The following is a 23925-nucleotide window of genomic DNA, read 5'->3' as shown; positions in this document are numbered from 1 at the left end:
GTAGAAGATGGCCCAAGTCTTAGGCCCCTGCACCAGTGTGGGATCCTGGCTCCTGGCTTTGGATTGGCCCAACTCCGGCCATTGCAGCCATTTGGGGAGTGAACCAGCAGATAGAAGACCTCTCTTTCTTTCTGGCTCTACCTCTCTCTATAATTCTGTCTTTCAAATAAATAAAACAAATCTTTAAAAAATGGGCAAAGAGTTTGCACAGGCATTTCTCTGAAGAAGAAATGCAAATATCCAGTGAGCATATGAAAAGTCACTCAAGATAAGGGAAATACAACTCAAAATCCAATTGAAAGACAACTTTAAACATACCAGAATAGCTGTAATGAAACAGAACAGATAGGAATATGTGTTGTGGAGGCTGGGGAGAAATGAAAATGCTATGGGCTGCCTATCGTAATATAAATAGTACAGCTGCTCTGGGTAACACTTTGGTGCCTACTCAGAGTTAAAACATAGGATGGTATTGTCCAGCAATCTCTCTCCTAGGTGGATGCCCATGGGACATGGGAACAGCGTCCACACACAGGCTTGCCCATGATTGTCCCAGCAGAGGTGTGCACAGTGGCCCCAGAGGGGAACCACGTTAATGCCCAGCCACAGATGAAGAGATTAATGGGATATGATGTAGCCTTATGAGGGCTTATTATTCTGTAAGAAAAAGGAGTGAGGTCTTGGCACATGCAGCCACGCAGGTGAACCTTGAAAAGGTCCTGCTGAGTGACAGAAACCAGCCACAGAGACCACGTAGCATCTGAGTCCTTTGGTATGAAATGTTCAAAAGAGGAGAATTCACAGAGGTAGAACTTGGTTGTTGCTTAGGGTTTGGGGAGAATGGGGAGTGACTTCTAGTGGCTGGGGCTGGGGGTTCTTTTTAGAGTGGTGAGAATATCTTGAAGCTGTGGCAATAATTTGACCACTGAATATACTAAAAGCCATTGAGTGGTCCACTGATAGGTGAATATCACGTGGGTGATAAGAAGGGACTTCAAAAGGTTGCTGGAAAAATAGAATTAAAAGATGAGTTTATTTTGATGCAGAGCATTTTGAAGCCCATGCTTACAGGGGGTTTTCCAAAAGCCCATGGGAATCTGGATGCTAAAAAGACCGTGGGGATTTCAAACTTGTTTTGCAATAAGGTAAATTTAGATCTTTTAATTCCAGGTTTTCTGTGAAAATTTTAAGGTACCCTTGTAGCTCAATAGAGCTATTACAAAAAAAAAAAAAAAAAAAAAAAAAAAAAAAAAAAGAAAAGGAAAGAAACAAAACACGGCTGGCCCAGGCCCAGTATGCTTCCTTTCTTCAGTGAAAGTCATACTATTCACTGCTTCACCCCATTGGTAGACCTGCAAAACATCCTCCATCTCTCAGCCTCCTTTGTCTCGGTCTCCTGGGAACCGACTCCAGCCTGGAGAAAGGGCATAGGCAGAGCTGCACTCACCTTCAGCCTGGTAGTACACCTCGCCGGCGAAGTGGGCAATGCCGAACCTGGCATCGTGGATGTTCTTGGGCTGCAGGAAGCCCTTGTTGTTGGCGTGGACGCTGTTCAGTTTCTGCAGCATGGTCATATCTGTCCCCTGGAAGAATCCAGATGCCCCATGGGCTGAGGTCCTAAGGGCTCATGGGCTCCCTCCCTCCCAAAACCAAGCAGGCTGGGCTCAGGGTGCCTGAGCAGGTGCAGAGCCTTGGGCACAGGTCGGATCTGTTCCTGCCCCGCACCTGCCCCGCCCTCAGGAGCGGGCCCCACACACACCTGGGGGAAGCGGCTCTCTTCATCCAGCAGGGAGATGACGCTCATGGGCTTGAGGGCTAGCAGGTCCAGGGTGGGCCTGTTGTCAGTGTAGTGGATGTAGTCCCAGGCGATGTTTTCTGAGCGGTACTCCTCCTGCTCCATGCTGAACACGTGCTGCACAAAGAACTGTTGCAGGTGCTCGTTGGCGAAGTTGATGCAGAGTTGCTCGAAGCTGTGAAGGCAACATTGCCACCCGGAGGGAAGAGAGGGGCCGGCCCTGGTGAGAGCCCTGGACCATCCCCCCAGCCTTTTGCACACAGCCCTGTACCTGTCTGCCCACAGATGCACACCCTTGCCCCCACCCCAAGTGCACACCGATGCAGTGGCTTCTTAGGAACCCCAAAAGGGCCTTCCACCAGCAGGTCCAGCCTGACCCTGAGGCCATCCTTGTGGGGTCCAATGCACATGAGCAGTCCCAGCCCATGGCAAGTGGCCTTGGCTAGTGGCCTTGATATTGGGCTTCTGGAGACTCAGAATGGCTGCTGGGCTGGTCTGCACCAACCACACATATTCCCTACATCTGCACCACCCCCTCCTTCCAATGCCTCCAACCTGCTCCTCCTCCTGGGCTCCTGCCCTGGGCTATGGCCCCTCCACCCTCCACCCCTGGCTCAAGTCGGAAACCAAGGGGTTGGGCTTGTCCCTGTCCCTCCTCCCCAATTCCTGTGGGTTGCCCCATGCTGCTTCCAGAACTGCTGACTTCTTTCACAGTCCCACTGGGCAGCCTCGGCCCACGCTGTCTTCACTCTGTACCTGGAGCCGGTGTGTGGCCTCCAGATGGCACTAGGAACCCTGGCCTCGCCTCTCATGTCATTCCCCAGATGGCCACTAGAGGGAGCACTCTGCTATGCAAATCTGATCCCGTTCATCTTGGCTTCAGAACCTCCCTTTTTTCCCATTGGGCTCAAGAGGCAGATCTTGATCCCTGGTAGCAAGCCCTGCCCACCCTCCCGCCTCAGTGGCAATGCTCTGGCCATTCTGGACTCCCCCTGGAGCTCTGAGTGCTACTGGTCCCCTCCTACCTCCCAGGGCCCTCTGCTCCCTCCTTGCCTGGTTGGTTCCACTCATACTTGGGTGTTTCTCAGGCATCCCTTCCTCTGGAGACTGTTAGCCCATGGTGGAAGGAGCTGTTCGCATGCTCCCCCAGCCTAGGACGCTGCCGGGAGGGGCTCCGGGGACATGTGCAGATGGCGATCCCAGTGAGGGGCCCAGTGCCTTGCCCAAGTTCCTGGGTGACAGCCCTGGATCAAACCTGGTAGGTGGTGATGGGTGGGCTTCTTCCAGGGTGAGCGCTCCGCACACACAGCTAGGTCCCTAGGAACCAACTGCCATCTGGCTCCAAAGCATCTACAGGTGTGCTCCATCTGCCCACTTGTCTCTCCTGTGCCCGCCCTGCCCTCGCCCTCCAGGCAGCAGCAGGGAGCTGGCACTGGGAGGCAGCAGCAGCAGCAGCAGCAGTATGCTTACTTGCTGGAGGAATGGCTGTGTCTTCTCCAGCCTGGCTCTCCAAGAGAGACTTTGAAATCCTTCCCACGGCAGATTTTACCTGGAGAGCAGGCCTTGGGCAGCGGCCACCCCAAGGTCGGGCCAGGCCACCCCTTGGCTCCCCAAACAGCTACCCAGAGGCCTCTGCTTCTTGGAACCAGTGTCCTGCAAAGCCCTTTAAAATGAGCCAGGCTCAGCTTGGCTGGATTTCATCCAAAACACTTGCTGCCTGCTTGTCTCCTGGCCCTCACTTCCTCCTCAAGCACCTCCTGTCCGGAGCATCGCTGTCTTGGTTTGGCTCCCTTGCCTGGCTCCCTTCACCATCTTGTCCACCTCCTCCACCCCCCACTCAATCCTGCATCACAGTCATGCCTGGTAGCCGCTTCCGAACCTGCCTCCTATATGCAGCTCTTCGGTTCTCTGTCCAGGGTGCTGGGACACGGAGTCACAGGTGTCCTGACCCACCTTACCCCATAACCCTCCCCAACCTCAAAAGTCAGGGTTAGCCCACAAATGCACCTGGTTTCCCCATTGCCTAGGACGCCACCCACCCACAGTTGCAGCCAAGTCCACTGGCACTCTGACCTCCTGCAATAATTCACTCTGGCTCAAGAGCTGTGACAAGTTCTGGGCTCTCAGCCTGGCTATTGTGTGTGTGTTGGGGGGCTTCTTGCCTTGTGGCCTTCTCTGGAGGTGTTGAGGGTGTATGCTGGCATCTCAGGAACAAAGACCTGGGCCTGATCACAGAATGACCCTGGCGTGGTGAGTGCAAGTGTGGGGGTCCCTGGTGCCAGCCCCGGGGCAGGCTGGGGGTGGGCAAGGCTGCCCTCTGGCTTACTGCTATCTTCTGCTTTATGAAAACGGGTGGATTGGTGCTCTCATACCTGTTGTTGTGGAAATTTTCAAAGCCAAATATGTCCAGGAGGCCAATGGCCCTCCGAACATTCTTGGGGTCCTGGGAGGGAGGGGTATAGATTGTAGCATTGATCTTCTTGACGATCCACAGGAAGAGGTGCCCGTAGATACCCTGGAGGGAACACAGGGGGAGGCTTTGAGGCACAGGAGGGGCTGCCCCGTCTCCAGGTTCACTTGGAAGGACTGCATGCAGACGGAGGACGTCATGGACTTGCTGAGGGATGTTATCCCTCCTTGAAAGGTGGGAAACTGAGGCCAGAGAAGCTGGGAAGCCAGTCCCACTGGGCAGGTGATTGGCAGAGCTGGAACCCGCCCAGCGATTGCTCCATTTCCTGCTGCCCACCCGCAGAGCAAGGAATGGGGCTGTGGCCACTCCATGGACCTACATGTCCGTACCTTGACAAAGGCGTCCCTCCGGTCTGCAGCCTGGGCGATGTTCAGGGGCCTGGTGACGTACTCACCCCGGATGAGGATGGTATGCTTGATCAGGCAGTCCCGGAGCGCCTGGTGCTGCACCTGGGAAGGCAGGTGGGGCTGCATCACATTTGTGGTGCACAGCTTGCCTCTGCTGTGTCTTGCTCCTTCTCATGGCCAGTCACCCCATGCCCTGGTCCCGAGGGTGGACAATGTGTCAGGGCCAGGGTCCTAGGTGCGCTGGGGCGCACAGGGTAATAGGAAGGAGGGCTCCAAATGTGCAGGTCTCCTGGGCCAGGCCTCAGATAGGCCCCACTCCAAGTCACTCCCAGCCTAGGCCCCACCACACAGGGAGACCGAGCTTGCAAAACTCCAGAGTTCTTAAGTACCTGCTGTGGCTGGCATGAGTCCCCTAGGAGGTCAGAGGTTAGACCCATCACCCTCAATTCTACCTGTTGATGCTAGAAGGAGGCAGAGCCTTGGGGAGGGGGTTGGGGTTAGATGAAGTTACAAGAGTAGGGTCCTCGTGATGGGATCAGTGGCTGCTTAAGAAGAAAGAGAGGGACCTGAGCTGCCGCACTTGCTCTGTCCACAGCACACCCTCTGCCGTGACTTGACGCAGCCAGGAGGCCCTCACCAGAGGCTGACACCATGCACTTGGATTTCCGTGAGCCAAATAAACTCTATTTCTTATACCTAGCCAGGCCTTGGGATTGTGGTACAGAAACAGAAAGCAGACTAAGACAGTTCCTATGCCCCACGTGAGGCATGCTAACAGCAAGAATGTGCCTAGTGTAGTTTTCTCTTTTTTTCCCTTGCTCGTGCTGTCTCGATCTCCCACCAGAACCTGTCAACAGGATGTGATGTGAGGTCATCACCATGTCCCCAGGACAGAGGCAAGAGGCCCTGCAGGCCCTGCTGCCCTTCCTCCAGGGATCCATAAGAACGTGGAGGGCTGGGCTCTGAGCCACTGACTCCCAGCTATCCCACTTCTCAGAACTGCACAATTCACGGAGGCGCCCTGGGGGTCGAGGGCTCAGGACAGGGACACTCTGATGGGTGTTGGGTGGGGTGCCCAAGTGGGGCGGTTAGGGATGAATGGGTGAGGCTGCTGAATGCAGGGCCACTGAAGGGTAGGAGAGAGTACTGGAAACAGAACAGAGATCCCATCACGGACTCGTTAATGACCGATTCACACCGATCCACTCTGCAGCCCACTTTCAGTTGCTACAGTGTACAGATGGGTTCAGGGGTTGAACTCAGAGCCTAGGAGAGGGGGCGGCCCCAGCTTGGGCCACGAGAATCAGGCATTGGGGGTCTTTCAGCCCAGGTCCCCAGGCCCCCACTACCTCCAGTAGCTTCATCACGATTGGGAAGGCGGGTGTGTCCATCACATCGGAGGAATCCAGGTTCTCAAAAACCGCAGCTGGAGAGAGAAGAGGCAACCAGAGTGGGAAGGAGGCCTGAATCAATGGGACAGAGGACCCCCAGGGAGCCGGGCCTATGGCAGCCGCACATCCACGCCTTGGGGACAACTGTCCTTGGGCCTCTGCCTCTCCCAGGGCCCTCTCTCAGAGGGAGCCAATGTCCCCAGCGACTGCCAGCCAACAGCATGTTCGCTGTCAATGAGTAAAACAGACCACAGTCCTCTGCCTGCCGAGGGGCTTCTTCAGAGGGAGAAGTCTGAATCGGGAAACCCACAGGCACCGCATGGTAAGGGCCAGGTGGGGCTGTGGAGGGAGAACCAGCCTCCTGTAATCCACTCTGTGGTCTATGGGAACCTGGGGAAGCAAGCATTAATGGAGCACCAACTGCATGCCGAGCCCAGCTCTGTGGCAATCTCTATGGTTCCAGTTGCTCTGCTTTGAGCCAACGTGCGCTTTAGGATGACTGTAGGCTATAGCTGTGTGTGCTTCTTCAGGAAAGTTAAGAACTCGTGCAATAACACATACAAAGGTGCTTTAAAAACTCTTTGGGAAAATGGAATTAAGAGATGAGTTTATTCTGGTGTAAAATTATTTTTGAAATCCTTGGGTGTTTTCTTCATCACACACATCTTCCATGGACATTGGGAAGCAACCTTATGCAGGTTAAAAAAAAAAGTGCATAAAACACAAAGATATGTTGTGTGAGCTCAGCTAAAGCCAAATGCAGACCCTGCCAACATGGACTCCCTCATGGTCCTCCTTGCTGGCTCTCTTCTTGTCCACGACGGGGAGCTACCCTCCTGGCATTTGTGGTCTTCTACACGGAGTTACCAACCATTTATAACTGTGCCTGTCTTAGTGTGACTACACCGTCTTCACTGGTGTGCGCTGTCCTCACTCCTGCTACATCATGTGTCTAACACTTCCATGTCCCAATGCCTACTTCTGGTTAGCACCTACCTTTCCTTGGTAGAAGTGCCCAGTGTGCCCAGTGATGGACAGGTCACCTTAGCTACAACTGCCAGGAGGTGGTAGTCCAAGTTCACGCTGGTCATGTAGATACCCCCTTGCTCCGTGTAGATACCCCCTACTATGCTGTGTGTTAGTTCAGGAACCACACATAAGCTCTTCAGAGATTGCTCACTCTCATTCTCTCTCCCTTTGGGGCTCCACTAGAAGTGTACTCCCTCTACTAGCTCTCCTGTCTTCTCTTTTATGTTTTCCACATTTTTGTCTCTCCGTGTTGTACTCACAGTTCCTCCTGACATTTCTTCCAGCTCACATCTTCCCTCTTCACATGCATAAAGTTGGCTGTTCAACCCAGCCATCGAGTTCTTAATATTGGCTATTTGAAAAAATATTTTTGAACTTTTATGTGGTTCCCTCAAAGCCACATGGTAAAGCCACATTTTATTGTGTCCAGTTTTTTGTCTATGACATGTCCAAGTTTGGCCTTTTCTTGCACACAGCAGGCAGAGCTGCTCTGTAGTCTGGGTCCAACAACCCCAGTATCTGACATCTTTGTGGCTCTATTTCTGCTGGTTCTAGCTCATAGTATCTGCTTTCCTTGTTCTCATTTATTTCTGGCTGCATGCTGGATGTTGTGTCTGTAAAACTGCCAAAGGAATCATCTGCAATCTGAGTTGCTGGTATTTTCTTCCAGAAACTTCTAGTAACTTCTGTCAGGTGCTCAGGGTGCCAAAGGGTCAGGTACCTTAATCCCCAGAACAAACTAACTGGCTTGCAGGTTCATGCATGGGCTTGGTTAGTAAGACTTACTCTCACCCTTAGAGTCCTTTGGGGTCCCAGCTAAAAATGGGGGTGCATTGGCCAAAGTCTCCACCTTCAGAGGCCCCTAAGCTTCGACATCTTCCCCTAAACTCCATGAGGTCTCCAAACTCACTGCACATTTTTTCAAATGTGTTTTTCCAGAACCAGTTGGGTGAGAACCCCAGGACACTTCTTCCTCCCACCCCAGCCCTGCTCTGGGTCCCCAGGGGATGCAGCATGGGCAGAAGCAACATTACCCATGAACTCCACGTTCCCCAGGTGGAGAATGGCTGCCAGCAGCTTGCTCACATCCCAGTTCTCAGAGTCAGAGAACTGGAGGATCTTCATGGCCGAGCGGACATGGGCGTAGTCCTTGGCGTCGTCAAGCCCCTCACAGGAGGTGCAGTTCCCCTGCAGGACAGGGCCCCTCAGCCAGCAGGGGTCACCCACGCCCCACCTCCCCAAGGCCCCAGAGAGCTCACACTGGAAGGCCAAGCTGAGAAGATATACAGAGGAACTTCATGGGCATAGCACACCTGGCCCTTGGCTGCTGTCTGGCCCCAGGCAAAGCCAATCAACCTCTCTCTGAGCCTCTGCCATGCATCCATAGTCAAACCTGCCTCGCCTGCATCTGGGGAATACTGAGGACTCGTTCCCATGACAACACTCTCCAGGGCCATCTCTCCAGCAATGCAGGAAAGGTGAGCCCTGGTGCTGAGCGTCCAGGAGGCGCAGGCAGGAAGCAAGCTGCTTTGTGCACTGTTACGGGTGTGAGACCAAATGGCCAGGGCTGGACTCAACGGGAAGGGGTAGGGAGGGGGTGTCCTGGGGAGAGGGCTGGATTTCAGAGCAGTGAAGGGTGCAGAAGCAGGGCCACCAGGTGGGCAGTGGGGCAGGAGCCTGACAGGAGGCTAAGGCAAGAGTGGACAAGGGACAGTCAATGGACATCGGATCCAGGAGAGACTTGGAAGCCACCCCAGGGACTTGGTCCTACACCAGAGAATGGCCAGGGGGGGCCATGGTGCTCTTAGATGCTCATTGTCAGAAGCTAGTTGGGCTGTAGGGAGATGAGAGATTGGAGGTCAAAAGTGGTGACAGGGACCCATGAGAAAATGACCGCGCAGGGCAGTGCCCACAGGGGAGAGGGGCATGCAGGAGAGAAGGCCGACAGGCGGATGGAAGGGAAGAAGGTATGCTGTAGGACAGCAGGGCCTCGATGGGCAACTACATCAACCACAGGGCCAGGAGGTGCTGGGGACCAGAAGGAAATGAGGCGGGGGTGGGGGAACAGACCATGGAGAAGGAGGAGGCAGGGTGATGGGGAAGTTGCAACTTTGATGATAAACACAGCAGGGGCTGCAGGAGGTGGGGAGGGAGAGGGGAACCAGGCCCGGCAGCTGTGAAGTAAGGGTTGAATTGCATTCTGCCTGTTCCAGAGAGAGGCAGGGTGGCAGGTGGCGGACGGTGGGCGGCAGGTGGCAGGTGGCAGCTCACCATGGTCAGGTAGTGGTACTCGGAGGGGGTCCCCAGGCCAAGCAGCTGCTTCTCCTCGGCGCTCATGCCCATCAACATGTAGTAGAAGATGTGATAATTCCGCTCTTCCGCAGCCTGGGGAGGGATTCTGGTGAGCGGCCGCCCTCTGTCTACTGCCCAGCCCAGTTTCAGATCCAAGCCCTCCCGGCCTGGCTGCTGCCCTGGTCCTAGGCCAGCACTGCAATTTCTGCTTCTTGATTGCATTTTTTTTGCAGCCCTGAAGCTTCCATGACCCAAAGCCACATGGCCAGGGAGTTGGGGGTGCTGTCACCCTCATGGCCACACTCTCGACTGTCACCTGGGGGACCCACTGGAGGATCTGGGAGTCGCCCGTTTACCTAGACCTCTGCATGTTTAACGTTATTCATAAACGCATTCCCATGGTAAAAATTCAAATGATCAAAGTACAGCAGGGTATATGTAATCAAAGTCAACATCCAAAAAGTTTGTGGAGAATGGAATAAAAACATAAGCTGATTTTGGTGCAAAAAAATAAAAGCCTTGAAATTCATGCACAGTTTTTTTCATAAACTTTTTGAAGTCCCCTCATAGCGTCACAAGATGAGAGCTTCCTTCCACCCTGCCTCCCCCTCCTCAAATTCCCTTCTCCCCTTCCCCAGAACCACCGCTTCCTATGATGCGCAGTTATTGATAGCATTTGCAGAAAGAGTGCATTCTCTCCCTTGTTATCCTGCGGCTTCCTTTTTCTTTTTTTCTTCCACATGGGTGGCAGAGACCCCAGTGCGTGAGCCATCCTGCATGTAGTGTTATCAGAAAGCTGGAAGCATGACTATGACACAGACACTTTGATATGGGACCTGGGCGTCCCAAGCAGTACAGCTTATGCGATGTGCCAAACGCCTGCCCTGGGGCAAGGTTTATTTCTTCACCAGTGTCAGAAGTTTCCCACCCATTCCATGGGGGCACCAAGTGGTTGGAATTCACCAACTGCTGTGTGAAGCAGTGTGAACTGCTGGAGAGGGCAGAGAGACTCTGCCAGGCACCAGCTCTGGGACACGGGGCTTACCTGAACCTATGTGGACTCGGTTTCCTGATCTGTGCCATGGGGATACAGAGACCTACCTCTCACGGATGTTGTAAAGATCAGGTGAGAATATGCAGGGGGGGGGTGTGTGTGTGTGTGCCTGGCACCGCATGGGGGAGGGAGGCGTGGAGAGTGATGATGTCACTATATATGAGCTCCATTCTCCAGCTTCCTGCAGTGCTGTGACATCTGTCCTTCCTCACGCAGCCCCAGTGCCTCTGTGGGTGGTGTATCCTCTGTCTGGACCTCCAACCATGCGTGCGCAAGTGCACACATGTTTAACATGTTGTGCATCATACAAGAGCACACACACACACTCACACAAGATGGCACTGCAGGGGGAGGCACACACTGGCATCCTGGCTGCTCAGGGGCAGCTAAGGTGAGTGGCAGGCCCAATGCAAGATGAAACTCAGGCAGGGCCTCTTGCTAAGAAGCTGGTGAGAGAATTTCAAGATGGCGGCCGCGGAGCAGACAGCCCGGTGCAGGGCGCTGTGAGCACAGGCGTAGGGTGGGCCACAGGGCACCACGCCTCCTGACCACTGACCCTCTGGGCACCATCACACAGGTCCCCCTCTCATGGCCCCCGACACATTTGTGACACCCTGCCCTCTGGTCACTTCTAATGGAGGTGAGGCGTGGTGGCCACGATGAAGGAAGAAAGCTGTGTGGTGGGGGCTGGCACTGTGGCACAGCAGGTGAAGCCACAGCCTGTGACACCAGCATCCCATATGAGCACCAGTTCGAGTCCTGGCTGCTCCACTTCCGAGCCAGCACCCTGCTAATGTGCCTGGGAAAGCAGCAAATAATGACCCAAGTGCTTGGGTCCCTGCACCCACGTGGAAGACCAAGATGGAGTTCCAGGCTCCTTATGGCTATTTGGGAAGAGACTTCTGTGTCTATTTCTCAAATAAATAAAATGTCTTTTTAAAAGAGTCGTATGGCTGAAACATTGAAATTGCAGAATATCCTCTCTTTTGTTTCCTGGAGTGAGATGGCAAGACCCTTATTATCCAGGGTGGTGAACCCTGGGGCAAGAGCAGAGGGTCGGAGTGAAGGAGGAGGTGTGGCTCGGAGCCCCGCCCAGCCCCGCCCAGCCCCGCCCCCTCACCTGGCGGCAGACGCGGGACTTCTCCAGCAGGAACTGCTCGATGCGCGCACCCTCGATGACCCCGCTGGGGTTGAAGTAGATGTCGATGTACTTCCCGAAGCGGCTCGAGTTGTCGTTGCGGATCGTCTTGGCGTTGCCGAAGGCTGCGGACGGGCAGGCGATGCCCACCGTGGGAGCAGAGAGAAGAGAAGATGTACTCCGGGGTAGGGGGGCAGGGGGGCCATCTGGGAAGGCTTCTCGGAGGAGGTGGCCAAGGCCAGAGCGGAAGGATGGGAAGGGCTGCCCCAGGTAACGCCGGCAGCTGCTGTGCTGTGAGGGTGTCCCCTCCACCCCCAAATTCACATGCTGGGAACTTAGTCCCCAAGTATGTGTTTCGTTCGTGTTTGGGGTGAGAGCTTTGTGGGGTGCGTGCCTCGGGCCTTCAGGAATGGAACAGACCAACAGACTCATGGGTGATCACGGGAGCCAGTGTGTTAGAGAAGAGAGCTCTCTCCCGCAGGCTTGCGCAGCCTCTCTGCCCGGCGCCCTGTGCCGTGCTGATGCAGCAGACAGGGCCTCGCGGAGAACACGCTGGCTCCAGAACGGTGCGTTCGGTAGGTCTCTTTTCTATCTAAGTCATCCAGTCTCCAGGTGTTTCGTGACAGCTACAGGAAATGGGCTCGGACAGCAACCAAAGGCATGGAGAGGAAGGCCACGCTCAGAGGTCAGGCAGTGGGGGCTGTGCCTGCAGACGGGGAAATTTGGCCCCAGCCAGATGGGTTCAGTAGGAGGAGGCGGGAGGCACAGAGCCTTGAACACTAGGCTCAGAAGATGTGCATTTCAGAAAGATGGCTCAGGCTGCACAGCAGAGGCTGGGATGGAGAGGGTGAGCCTGGGGGGACAGTGGCTCGGGGTCAGCAGAGGCCGTCAGACCAGGAGGCGTTTGGGTTGTCAGCGTGATCCCAAGTGTGCTTTGCAGAGCTGTGGCTGCAAGCATTTATGATGTGATCCATGGTGAGAAAGATCTTGTGCTCCATCCTAGTGAGCACCGATGTCCAAATGGAGTCACTTGGATCAAAATCTAACCAAGACAATAAATAAATACACCTAGGGGGCCACGAAGGGAGTGTCTCGGGGCTGTGGTAAGCGCTATTACACAACCTCTGAACACTTTTACTGTCAAGGGCTGATCAAACTGGAGTTCGCCACATACACAGAACGCCCACCTGACCCACACACAGGACACCCACGAGCCGCCATCAACTACACCCCAGGGCCCTGGAACCAATGCCTTCTTTGCGGCAAAGCAAATGATGCAAGTGAGTGGTTTTTCTTTTTTCTTTTAATTTTTTTTGCTGCCTTTCAAAGCTTCCTCTGGCCTTAATCTCCGTGATTAGAACCCTTGGCTACTCCCACTTAAACTCTAGTTCCTTTGAGGGTCTCTCTCTCTCTGTGTTATTCAGCTCGACAACACAAATCACAGGTGTGTAAATAAAGACACTAGTCTGTACCTATCTGACCAACAGCAACGGGCTGGGGTCTCTTTTCTTTTTTCTTTTTTTTAAAAGATTTATTTTATTTATTTGAAAGACAGAGTTACAGAGAGAAGTAGAGACAGAGAGAGAGGTCTTCCATCCGATGGTTCACTCCCCAACTGGCCGCAACGGCCAGAGCTGTGCCGATCTGAAGCTAGAAGCCAGGAGCTTCCTTTGGGTCTCCCACTCGGGTGCAGGGGCCCAAGGACTTGGGCCATCTTCCACTGCTTTCCCAGGCCATAGCAGAGAGCTGGATGGGAAGTGGAGCAGCCGGGACTAGAACCAGCGCCCATATGGGATGCCGGTGCTTCAGGCCAGGGCGTTACCTGCTGCGTCACCATGCCGGCCCTGACTGGGGTCTCTTTTCTATTCGATGCTACTACATTTGTTCTAACTGATGGGCTTCGTGACCCTTTAAAAGGTGGGATGTGGTTTGGAAACTCTGCTCCCCAGCGTTTCGTTCCAGGAGAACAGTGGAAATGGATTTCCTTGGTGAAACAGATTCCGGAAACCCCGCCTCTCTCCTGTGGGGCGGGGCCTCTGAGAGATGCCAACCCTGAACCCTAGTTAATGGATGGAATCCAAAATGGCCATCAAGGTTGACTGGCCACCTGTCTCATCAAGAAAGAATCTGATATAGGCAACTTTTATTTTTTTGTAGAAATCGACAGGCTGGAGGCTGGCACTGTGGTGCAGTGGGTTAAGCAGCAGCTTGCAATGCTGGCATCCCATATGGGAGCCATGATTTAGGTCCCGGCCACTCCATTGCCTACCCAGCTCTCTGCTTACGCTCCTGGGAAAGCAGCAGAGGGTAACCCTGTGCTTGGAGTCCCTGCCACCCACATGGGAGACCTGGAAGAAGCTCCTGGCCCCTGGCTTCAGCCTGGCTAAGCCCTGGCCATTTCAGTCATTTGCTGAATAAACCAAAGGATGGAAGATATCTCTGCCTGTCTGTCTTTCTCTGTGTGTGTCACTATGTGAAGGAAGGAAGGGAGGGAGGGAAGGAGGGGAGGAGGGAGGGAGGAAGACTGCTTACATCATAGAAAACATCTGCTTGGGGCTGGCGCCATGGTATAGAAGGTTAAGTCTCTGCCTGCAGTGCTGGCATCCCATATGGGTGCCGGTTCAAGTCCCGGCTGGTCCACTTTTGATCTTGCTCCCTGCTAATGTGCCTGGGAAAGCAATGGAAGATGGCCCAAGTACCTGGGCCCCTGCACCCATTTGGGAGACCTGGAGGAAGCTCCTGGCTCCTGGCTTTGGCCTGGCCCAGCTCTGGCCATTGTAGCTATTAGGAGAATGAACCAGCAGATGTATGACCTCTCTCTCTCTCTCTGTAACTCTGCCTTTCAAATAAATAAATCTTTGAAAGAAGGAAAATTTTTTAAAATTTTCCATCCTGCATATCTATCCAAGAGAAAAACTTGTCTTTGCCGAAAAATACATGTTCCAGTGTTTATAGAGGCCACAGTCGCTAAAAACTGTAAAATACCTAAATGTTCAATCGGTAAATAGGCAAGCTGCTGCCCCCTAACATGGATCTGCACTCAGTGTGAGTGATTGGTAACATTAGAAAGAACACAGAAGCGTCCAAAGGCCTCGTGCTAAGGAGAGGTGCCGGGAGCAGTGGGCAACACTCTGCCTGATCTCATTTCCCTGACATTCTGGAAAAGACAAAAGTACGGGGGAAGCTGATGGGTGAGGGGTTGCCGGGGCTGGGGTGGGAAAGGAGGGTTGACTACAAAGGAGCAATGGGCGAGGCTTTGGGGTGACAGGAGTGCTCAGTGCCATGGTCACATGAGGGTTCTGTGGCTGTATAAGCTTGTGGAGACTCACAAAATGGTACAGCCAGAAAAGTGAATTGTTACTGTTTGTAAAGTATCCCTCAATGATTAATTCTTGTTTAGATGGATTTATTTGAAGGGGAGAGTGACAAACACACACACAAAGTGGAGGAAGGGAAGAGAGAGAGAGAGAGAGAGAGAGTGAGTGAGAGAATCTTCCCTCTGCTGGTTCACTCCCCAAATGGCCTCAATGACCAGGGCTGGGGCCAGGCAAAAGCCAGGAACCAGGAACTCTATCCAGGTCTCCCACATGAGTGGCAGGGGCCCAAGCATTTGGGCCATCTTCCACTGCTTTCCCATGCACATCATCAGGGAGCGGATTAGAAGTGGAGCAGCCGGGATTTGAACCAGTGTTCTGATACGGGATGGTGGCATTGCAGGCAGTGGCCTAACCCACTGCGCCACACGCCGGCCCCAGCATCCTTCAATTATAAAGAAACAAGACAGGCTGTGTTGTTCAGTGGCTGATAGCCTTGGCCCACGGTCCCAGGCTCCTGGGCTGCACCAGTCACAGACTTAGCCTGACTCCCTGTGGTTCCGGGCAAGGTTCCTTTTAGGGACAGTTTGTAGAGCTCCACACTGGCTTGGCCGAGGCTTCATCAGGTCTCCACTGCAGCTGGAACCCTCCCCTGCCCTCCTTCCCTCTCCCCTCCCGTTCCTTTCCCAGGCATCTGACCAGCCTCTCAGGCTCCCTGCTTTATCTCACTCCACAATAAACATCGCACACTGGCTATAGTCCCTCAGTTCCTAGGGGGCCTGAATGGACACACCTGGCATATCCCAGATTGATTGGAACTTGGAGCTCTCAGTAAAAGGAATACTTCCCACCATGTTTCAGAAAACACACCTAGCCGCAAGCTTCTAAATTCATCAGTGTTTCCTCCTCGTGCCACTAGGGGGCCCCAATTCGGGTCCAGCCCACCTGTGTCCCAAGACTTCCGCTCATCCCGTTCCTCCCCTCCAGCTTTTGGAGCAGGAAGTTTCCAAGCCCATGGGGCTGTGCGAGGCGGGTGGGATTCCAGGAAGACGAGGGTGACCACTCACCTTCCAGGATGGGGTTGGCCTCCAGGACCTGCTGCTCAATCCACGAATGCTGGCCGCTGACGGTGGCCAGGAACTGCAGAATGAGCTTGGTGGTCTCAGTCTTCCCAGCCCCAGACTCACCGCTGCCAGGAGGGGGTTGGGATGGGATGTGAGGCCACAGAAGAACGCTCATTCCTACCCCTTCTCTACTCTCCTGCAAATGCTCGCCAAGCGGGCTCTCTGGGTATGTCTGATAGGGACGCCTGCTCCCCATGCAGAAATCCCAGTGCATTTACCCTGCAGCCCCCTGTGGATCTCAGGCCACCCCTGCTGTAGAAGTTACTGGTGTGTTTATCTTCAGCTGCAGGCTCCTGTGCCAGTCGGATCTGGCTTTTTCCAGGGTCCCCAGCATGGCGTCTGATAAATACAACTGGACTTCAGAAAGTTCATGAGAAATGAAACTAAAGGACAGGATTATTTTGATACAAGAAAGATTTGTTTAAAGATTTATTTTGTCTGAAAGGCAGAGTTACACAGAGAGGGAGAGAGAGAGAGCACACGTGCGAGAGAGTCTTCCATTTGCTGGTTCACTACCCAATGGCTGCAATGGCTGGGGCTGAGCCAGCCTGGAGTCAGAAGCCTGGAACTTCTTCGAAATCTCTCACTTCTGCTGCTTTCCGGGGAACATTAGCGGGGAGCTGGATCGGAAGTGGAGCAGCCAGGACTTGATGCAGCACCATATGGGATGCTGGCACTACAGGCGGTGGCTTTACCCGCTGCACCACAACACCAGCCCCAATGCAAGAAATTTTGAAATCCATACACAGTTTTTTCATCATATGATTTTTTTATGAATTTTTGGGAGATCTCTTGTATACATGGATTTAATTTTTTTGCACCAAAATACACACGTTTTAATTCCATTTTTCAATGAACTTTTGAAAGTTCCTTTGGACAGATGAATGAATGAAAGGACTCGTCAGACCAGCAGCATCTGTCGCCTGGTCAGAAATGCAGATTCTTGGGGCTGGTGCTGTGGCATAGCGGGTTGGGCCTCTGGTTCAAGTCCTGGCTGCTCCACTTTCCATCCAGCTCCCTGCTGGTGTTTCTGGGAAAGCAGCAGGAGAATGGCCCTGGCGCTTGGGCCCCTACACTCACATACATAGGAGACCCAGATGAAGCTCCTGGCTTCAGCCTGGCCCAGTGCTGGCTGTTGCAGCCATCTAGGGAGTGAATGAGCACATGGAAGATCTTACTGTCTCTCTCTCTCTGTCTCTCCCTCTCTCTATAACTCTGACTTTCAGATAAGTAAATGAATCTTAAAAAGAAGAAGGAAGGAGGAGGACGACGACCCCTAAGTCACACAGGCCTGGCAGGTGAACTGATGAGGAGAGGTTTGGGGGATGGATCCTGAACCGCTGCCACCCCCAGTAGTGATGTGGGGTGAGTCCCACCTGATGACACAGCCCTGGTCCCGCTTGTTCTTCTTCATGTTGAAGTAGCAGCTGTTGGCAATGGCGAAGACATGAGGAGGCAGCTCACCCACGTGGCGGTTGTAGTAGAGCTGCACCTGCTCCAGCGTGTAGAGGGGCAGCACCTGGAATGGGTTCACGGCCACCAGGATGGAGCCTGTATAGGTCTGGGGAGGGAAGGGGCGGTCAATGCTCTCTGCCCTCGAGACAGCTGCCCTGCCTGGCCTTGGCCTTGGCCGGGGCCAACTCTGGGGGGAGGTGGGGTCTGATCTTGGGTCTGGGAGATGAGACTCTGAGCTGCTCAGGTGCCTTCTCTGGGAAGATGGGGCGTCCAGCGGGAATGTGAGCCCCCCGGAAGGGTCGATGTTAGTTTAGTCTCCAGCGTGGTGCCTAGAAGGGGCTCTGATGAAATAGGCTGAGGGCTGAATGTGTGAGATGTGACTTCACCTGCTCCCACGGGGCCTCCGGGAAGGCTGGCCAGCAACTGTAGCCCTCCCTGATACATCTCGTATGCCTGGTGCTCCTGGGGACCAGCCCCACTCCTGGGACCCCAGCCCAGGGTCACGAAGAACCCCTGCCCCCACAAGCCTGAGGAAAGGTAAGGCGAGCCCTTCGGCCTCTGGGCTGTGAGGACCCCATGAAGGCTGCACACACCAGCTTGCTGGAACCTTACTGCCATTATCAGTCCAAGGATAATGTCCAAGGATCAGTCCCAGGGTGCCCTGCCCCTTCTCCCCCAGGGCTGCCGCATTCTCCCCTCCTGACTGCCTTTCAGTTCAGGATCTGCCCCCTAGCCCCCACTCCCCAGAACTCCTCTGAGCAGCCCACAAAGGCTGTGGTCAGAACTCACCCCTCCCCAACCAGACAAGAGGTGGGGCAGGCAGCGACTCCCTCAGGCCACGCCCACTTGGTGTCAGAGCACAGAGGGGCTGGGGGAACGCAGTTCATGGCCAGGTTTGGGGGAAGGGCCCTCCTGGTAGAGACTGCTCTCAGGAGGGAAGGGGCCTTCTGTCTGGGGCCTCTGTCTCTGAAGACATTTCCTGCCCAGGAAGTGGCAGACAGAGGCTGTGCCCACTGGGTGGCCTCCCGTGTCCACTGCGCCCTGCCACTCAGTCACACAAGGAGGGAAGGGGCACACCCAGAGCACCCACTGTGCTCCAAGCACTGCGCTGTCACCGTGCATCAACTTCCTGCTTCTCTAGGACTTGGCAGTAGAGACCGAGAAAGCCCAGGCAGCTGCTGGGGGGTGGGGCTGGGCTCCAGACCCCGCCAGGGTGTCTGGCCCCCGTGACGTGGACTCACATAGATCTTGTGCTGCTGGTAGCGGATCAGCAGGTTGTGCACCATGCCCGCCTCATTGAGGTCCCCCAAGCGGATCATGTCCTCCACACCCTGGACGGAGGTGGGGTGCATGGTACTGAGGACCCCCAGCTGCTCTGCTCGGATCCAGTGTTCCTGGAACAACAAGGGCAGACTCCCCTGAGGGGCGGCCTCCCCGGGGAACCAGCCTACCGAACCCTCTCCTGCCTAATTTGTGGCTGTGGGGTCACAGGTCAGCCGGCCTGGGTCTGGTGACTGGCCTGTGCCCAGACTCAGCCTGTGGTTAAGGGACACCTGTGACAGGATCAAGCTTATTAACGAGTGGGGTCAGCCCAGGTCTCAGCTGACAGTCGCTTGCAGCCAGAAGGCAAATTTAGGGTCAGGTTGTAGCTGAGGCAGTTGTTGAAATAAAGCGTGCAAGTTTCAGCGTATCCAGATAGAACAGCTTATTGTTATTGTTATTTTACTGGTTTCTGTAATCTGGGTATCTAAGACCACAGTCTAGAACCTTCTCCATGGAGGCCAAGTCTGCACACGCTGGCAGAAGAGGAATTAAGTGACCAGCTAGAAGCCTGCCCTGAAAGCCCCTCTCCCAGTATCCTTGACTGGCCTTGCCCACTCAGTGGAGGGGCTGGCTGCGCTGGCCATCCCGAGTCGCTGACCTCTCACCTGTGTGATTCTGCCCCTTGTTCCTCCACACACCACTCGCCACCCCCGTCACTTTGTACACCAGCTTTCTGCCTGCTCACGTCACGTCTTCCTGTTCTCCAAATAGTCCTGGTTTTCCATGGCTCCAAGCATTCCCCCAAATGAACATGCCCAGACTTTGGAACTGCAGGCTGCTTTGGGGGGGTGAGGGTGGTTCCAGGGCCCCTGGTGGGGTGCGAGCAAGGGTGGAGGGCCCGAGAGCGGGGAGCCCAACACTGACCTTGCCCTCGTCATCTTCAACCAAGATCTTGCCTGGCTTCGTTTCTTTGATGACGCCTCCGATGGCCACGCCGATCTTGTTGGTGGGGGGAGAGTCCAGCCACACGTGGTCACCCTGGGGGACAGAAAGCGGACAATGGTCTCACCCTGGCTGGGAGGGCTCTGCTTCTCCCAGATTAACATGAGGGCTTCAACCATGAGAAAGCAAGACCCGGGGTCCCCGACGGAAGGCATGGCCAGGGCGGCTGTGAAGGTGCCCCCAGATGACAGGTGAGTCCAGGCATGTCACAGGTGTCCCCACCCCAGGGGCGGTTTCTTCCTGAAGATGAAAGTGACGTAACTTCCAACAAATTGGAATGTTTGAAGGGAGGAAGGTGCAGGTTAAAGTAGTGAGAGGCCGGCGCCGCGGCTCAATAGGCTAATCCTCCGCCTGCGGTGCCGGCACACCGGGTTCTAGTCCCGGTTGGGGCGCCGGATTCTGTCCCAGTTGCCCCTCTTCCAGGCCAGCTCTCTGCTGTGGCCCGGGAGTGCAGTGGAGGATGGCCCAAGTGCTTGGGCCCTGCACCCCATGGGAGACCAGGAGAAGCACCTGGCTCCTGCCATCGGATCAGCGCAGTGCAAAGGAAGACCTTTCTCTGTCTCTCTCTCTCACTCTCTCTCTGTCTCTCTCTCTCACTGTTCACTCTGCATGTCAAAAAAATAAATAGTGAGAAACATGAAGCAAATCAGGATGCCAGGGAAAAGGACAATTCTGAAGTATAGCAAAGGGAAGCCCAAGTGCTTAGCATACACGGCATGATTCAGCTGAGAGCAGTGTAACCTTCACTGAGTAAGCTGCGCTCTGCTTGTGGATCTGACCAAAAATAGGATTTCACACTTTGGGCAGGACAGAGAGACCCATGGTAACCGGGAGGGAATGCTGGGGATGTGGCTGCAGGGTGAGGAGATACAGCTTTTCCTACACGTTAAGAAGTTTCAATATCAGGGGGCTGGCACTGTGGTGAAGCGGGTAATGCTGCCACCTGTGACATCGGCAACCCTTATGGGCACCAGTTCAAGTACTGGCTGTTTCACTTCCTATCCAGCTCTCTGCTAATGCTCCTGGGAAAGCAGCAGAAGATGGCCCAAGTACTCAGGCTCCTGCAACCACGTGGGTGACCTGGAAGAAGCTCCTGGCTCCTGGATTTGGATTGGCATGGCTCTGGCCATTAAGGCATTTGGGGTGAACCAGCAGATGGAAGACTTCTCTCTCTCTCCCTCTGTTTCTTTCTTTGTAACTCTGCCTTTTTTTTTTTTTTTTTTTGACAGGCAGAGTGGATAGTGAGAGAGAGACAGAGAGAAAGGTCTTCCTTTTTGCCATTGGTTCACCCTCCAATGGCCACTGCGGCCGGTGCATCTCGCTGATCCGAAGCCAGGAGCCAGGTGTTTCTCCCGGTCTCCCATGCGGGTGCAGGGCCCAAGCACTTGGGCCATCCTCCATTGCCTTCCCAGGCCATAGCAGAGAGCTGGCCTGGAAGAGGGGCAACCGGGATAGAATCCGGCGCCCCAACCAGGACTAGAACCTGGTGTGCCGGCGCCGCAAGGCAGAGGATTAGCCTGTTAAGCCACGGCGCCGGCCGTAACTCTGCCTTTCAAACAAATAAATAAATCTTTTAAAAAATAAGTTGATATCAGATAATACCTAAAACCAAAATGTCAAGTAGCACCAGGAGTCCTTTTGACATACCTAAGGAAATAGCAGGGGCCACCTCCAGGGGAAGGTGAGTGGGGGCTGACGCTTTACACTGTGTGCCTGTGCAACTTGGTAATGCTCAAAGCAAAAATGCAAGGAAGAGCAAGAAACAGCTGTTGCCGGAAGCGGACTACCTGCAGCAACTCAACGATATGTGCATTGGGAAGTGGCAGCAGGACCCTTGGGGACCTGGCTGCTTTACTCCCAGGCCAGCAATTGGTGCTGGTGACTGCAGCGTGCAGCTGAGACAGCTGGCCAAGCACCATGGCGAGAAGGTTAGAAGTCAGCGCAAGTGCTGAGCATCGCACAGTGGAATTGACCTCAATCAGACGTGAAAAAGAAAGAGAGACCACTTCCAGTCCCGACCCAATGAGAGAGCTCAGTGGGGAGGAAGCTGGAAAAGTCAATCAAAGGCCCCCACAGAGTGGGACGTTTGGGAAGTGAATCAGAACTGATCTACTGGTTGGCCCAAGCTCAAGCCCTGCTAGGAAGTATGAGGGTCAAGTTCATGGAAAATGGAACTAAAATGCAGGCTTATTTTGGCAGAAGAAATAGAAATCTGTGCAGAGTTTTTCCATAATAGGCATCACCTTGGACTTTTGGAAGGCCTTTTGTATGCATGAGTTTCAAGATTTTTGCATCAAAATAAACATTTTTAAAAAATATTTATTTATTTCAAAGGTAGAGTGAGAGAAAGAGATAGAGATAGAGATGGAGATAGAGATGGAGATAGAGACAGAGAGACATCCACTGTTTCACTTCCTAAATGGCCACAACAGCTGGGACTGGGCCAGGCAGAAGCCAAGAGCTAGGAACACCATCCAGGTCTCCCATGTGGGTGGCAGAGGCCCAAGAGCCACCTTCTGCTATTTCCCATGCCCATTAGCAGGGAGCCAGATCTGAAATAGAGCAGTCAGGACTTGTGAACTGGCCCTCCGATATGGGATGTGGGCATCCCAATGGGTGGTCCAATCAGCTGAACCTCTGCACCCGGTTTTAATTCCGTTTCCATGAACTTGTCAAACCCTACCCTCTAAGAGAGAAGCCAAGTGCCAAAAAACTCAGCGGCAGAAAAAGCACCCGAGCCGTGGAAGAGGACAAAAAGCAGATGCTGACAGTGGCACAGAAAGCGAAAGTGGGTGTCGAGGTTACAGAAAGCAGAGGCCCCTGGAACCACGTTGTTCTGGGGGACAAGAAGCACCTGGTGGCTGGCTGCTTGTGCTGGAGAGGAGGTGGTGGTGGGTGGCAGCCTGAGATGGGAATTACTACCCAGAAACCCAAACACGGCAAGCAGTGAACTCTGCTCTCAGATGCTGTCACGCTAATGCCTCCCACTTACCCAGTGCGCTCCACTGCTGTGACTTTCTCTCCTCTTGCAGGGACAAGAGCTAGCGGTGCCCTGTGCTTGCAGCAGAGATGGAAGGACTCCCCGGCTGGGGTGCCTGAGGTCCTAGCTCCAAGGCAGGCCCATCAGGCAACAACAGCTGGTGCCCCACAGTCTGCAGGGGCAGGTGGCCCAGTGACCCCAGGAACCCAGGGTCCCCATTCTTCCCAGGTGCCTGGCCCTTGGACTACCTCCCCAATTGGTTAGAAATAGATTGATGTAGGAACATAAACATGTCCAGGTAGACAAGTTGAATAGTGTTTATTAAGTGATATGCTGTTATCTGTGTTTCTATGACAACCAGGCAGGCCCCAGTGGCTGCCAATGGGCACAGTAGGCTGATACGTATTCTCCTTGGTAACTATTTGGCTAATGGCCACTATTGTGGAAATGCCCTGTAAAAGCCAACTCATAAACTGTTTGTGGGCTGGTGCTGTTGTCGCTGCTGCTGCTGCTCAGCTGGCCAATTAAAGACTGTATCATTTGGGGCTCTTGCAGTGCTGGCATCCCATATGGGCTCCAGTTCAAGACCTGGCTACTCCACTTCCAATCCAGCTCTCTGCTATGGCCTGGGAAAGCAGTAGAAGATGGCCCATGTCCTTGGGCCCCTGTACCCACGTGGGCAACCTGGAAGAAGCTCCTGGCTCCTGGCTTCAGATCAGCTCAGCTCCAACCATTGCAGCCACCTGGGGAGTGAACCAATGGGTGGAAGACCTCTCTCTCTCTCTCTCTCTCTCTCTCTCTTTTTCTTTCTCTCTCTCTCTGCCTCTCTGTAACTATGCCTTTCAAATAAATAAAAAGAATGTCCTGTCTATGGCTCCATGAGGGTTTTCTAGGTGCAGGCCTCACGAGGCCAAGGTCAGACCTGACAATTGATCAAGAGTAATGAATGATTGATTTGCCATCAAACTTAATAAATAAATGTTCATGGCTTAACCAACTGGAGACTGCCAATCTAATAAAGAAGTAGTTTGGATTTCAATCTGTCTGCCCAGTCTCATGTATGGAAGGATCCCAGTCCCTCTGCACATAGATCTGTTGGCATCCATAGCACTCACCATGGGTTTCGTGGGAGTAACCAAAACCTGTGTTCCACCCAGGGCCCTGTGACAGTGCAGAATAGATGGTCTTCTCCCTTATTTGTTGGTTGGAGATGTAATGGTAGCACTGGTGGGGATAGAAAAGTCTCTGGGAGCTCATCTCTAAGTCACCTA

General features: G+C 53.9%; 1 protein-coding gene across 1 annotated transcript in view; it reads right to left on the bottom strand.

The window, feature by feature from the left end:
* Window positions 1–23925, bottom strand: part of MYO7B (myosin VIIB) — a 76165-nt gene that overhangs the window by 34858 nt on the left and 17382 nt on the right. Inside the window, exons 3-14 of the mRNA XM_062199092.1 lie at window positions 19597–19710; window positions 18651–18803; window positions 17331–17515; window positions 15898–16019; window positions 11499–11641; window positions 9304–9417; window positions 8067–8220; window positions 5962–6038; window positions 4595–4714; window positions 4168–4310; window positions 1760–1970; window positions 1448–1583 (exon numbers count right to left, since the gene is read on the bottom strand). Of these exons, the coding sequence (XP_062055076.1) occupies window positions 1448–1583; window positions 1760–1970; window positions 4168–4310; window positions 4595–4714; window positions 5962–6038; window positions 8067–8220; window positions 9304–9417; window positions 11499–11641; window positions 15898–16019; window positions 17331–17515; window positions 18651–18803; window positions 19597–19710 (1672 nt within the window). The remainder of the gene's footprint in view (window positions 1–1447; window positions 1584–1759; window positions 1971–4167; window positions 4311–4594; window positions 4715–5961; window positions 6039–8066; window positions 8221–9303; window positions 9418–11498; window positions 11642–15897; window positions 16020–17330; window positions 17516–18650; window positions 18804–19596; window positions 19711–23925) is intronic.

This window comes from Lepus europaeus, chromosome 1, assembly GCF_033115175.1.
Source record: "Lepus europaeus isolate LE1 chromosome 1, mLepTim1.pri, whole genome shotgun sequence".
In the NCBI taxonomy this organism is placed as follows: Eukaryota; Metazoa; Chordata; class Mammalia; order Lagomorpha; family Leporidae; genus Lepus; species Lepus europaeus.
This window is presented reverse-complemented; position numbering and strand designations above follow the sequence as displayed.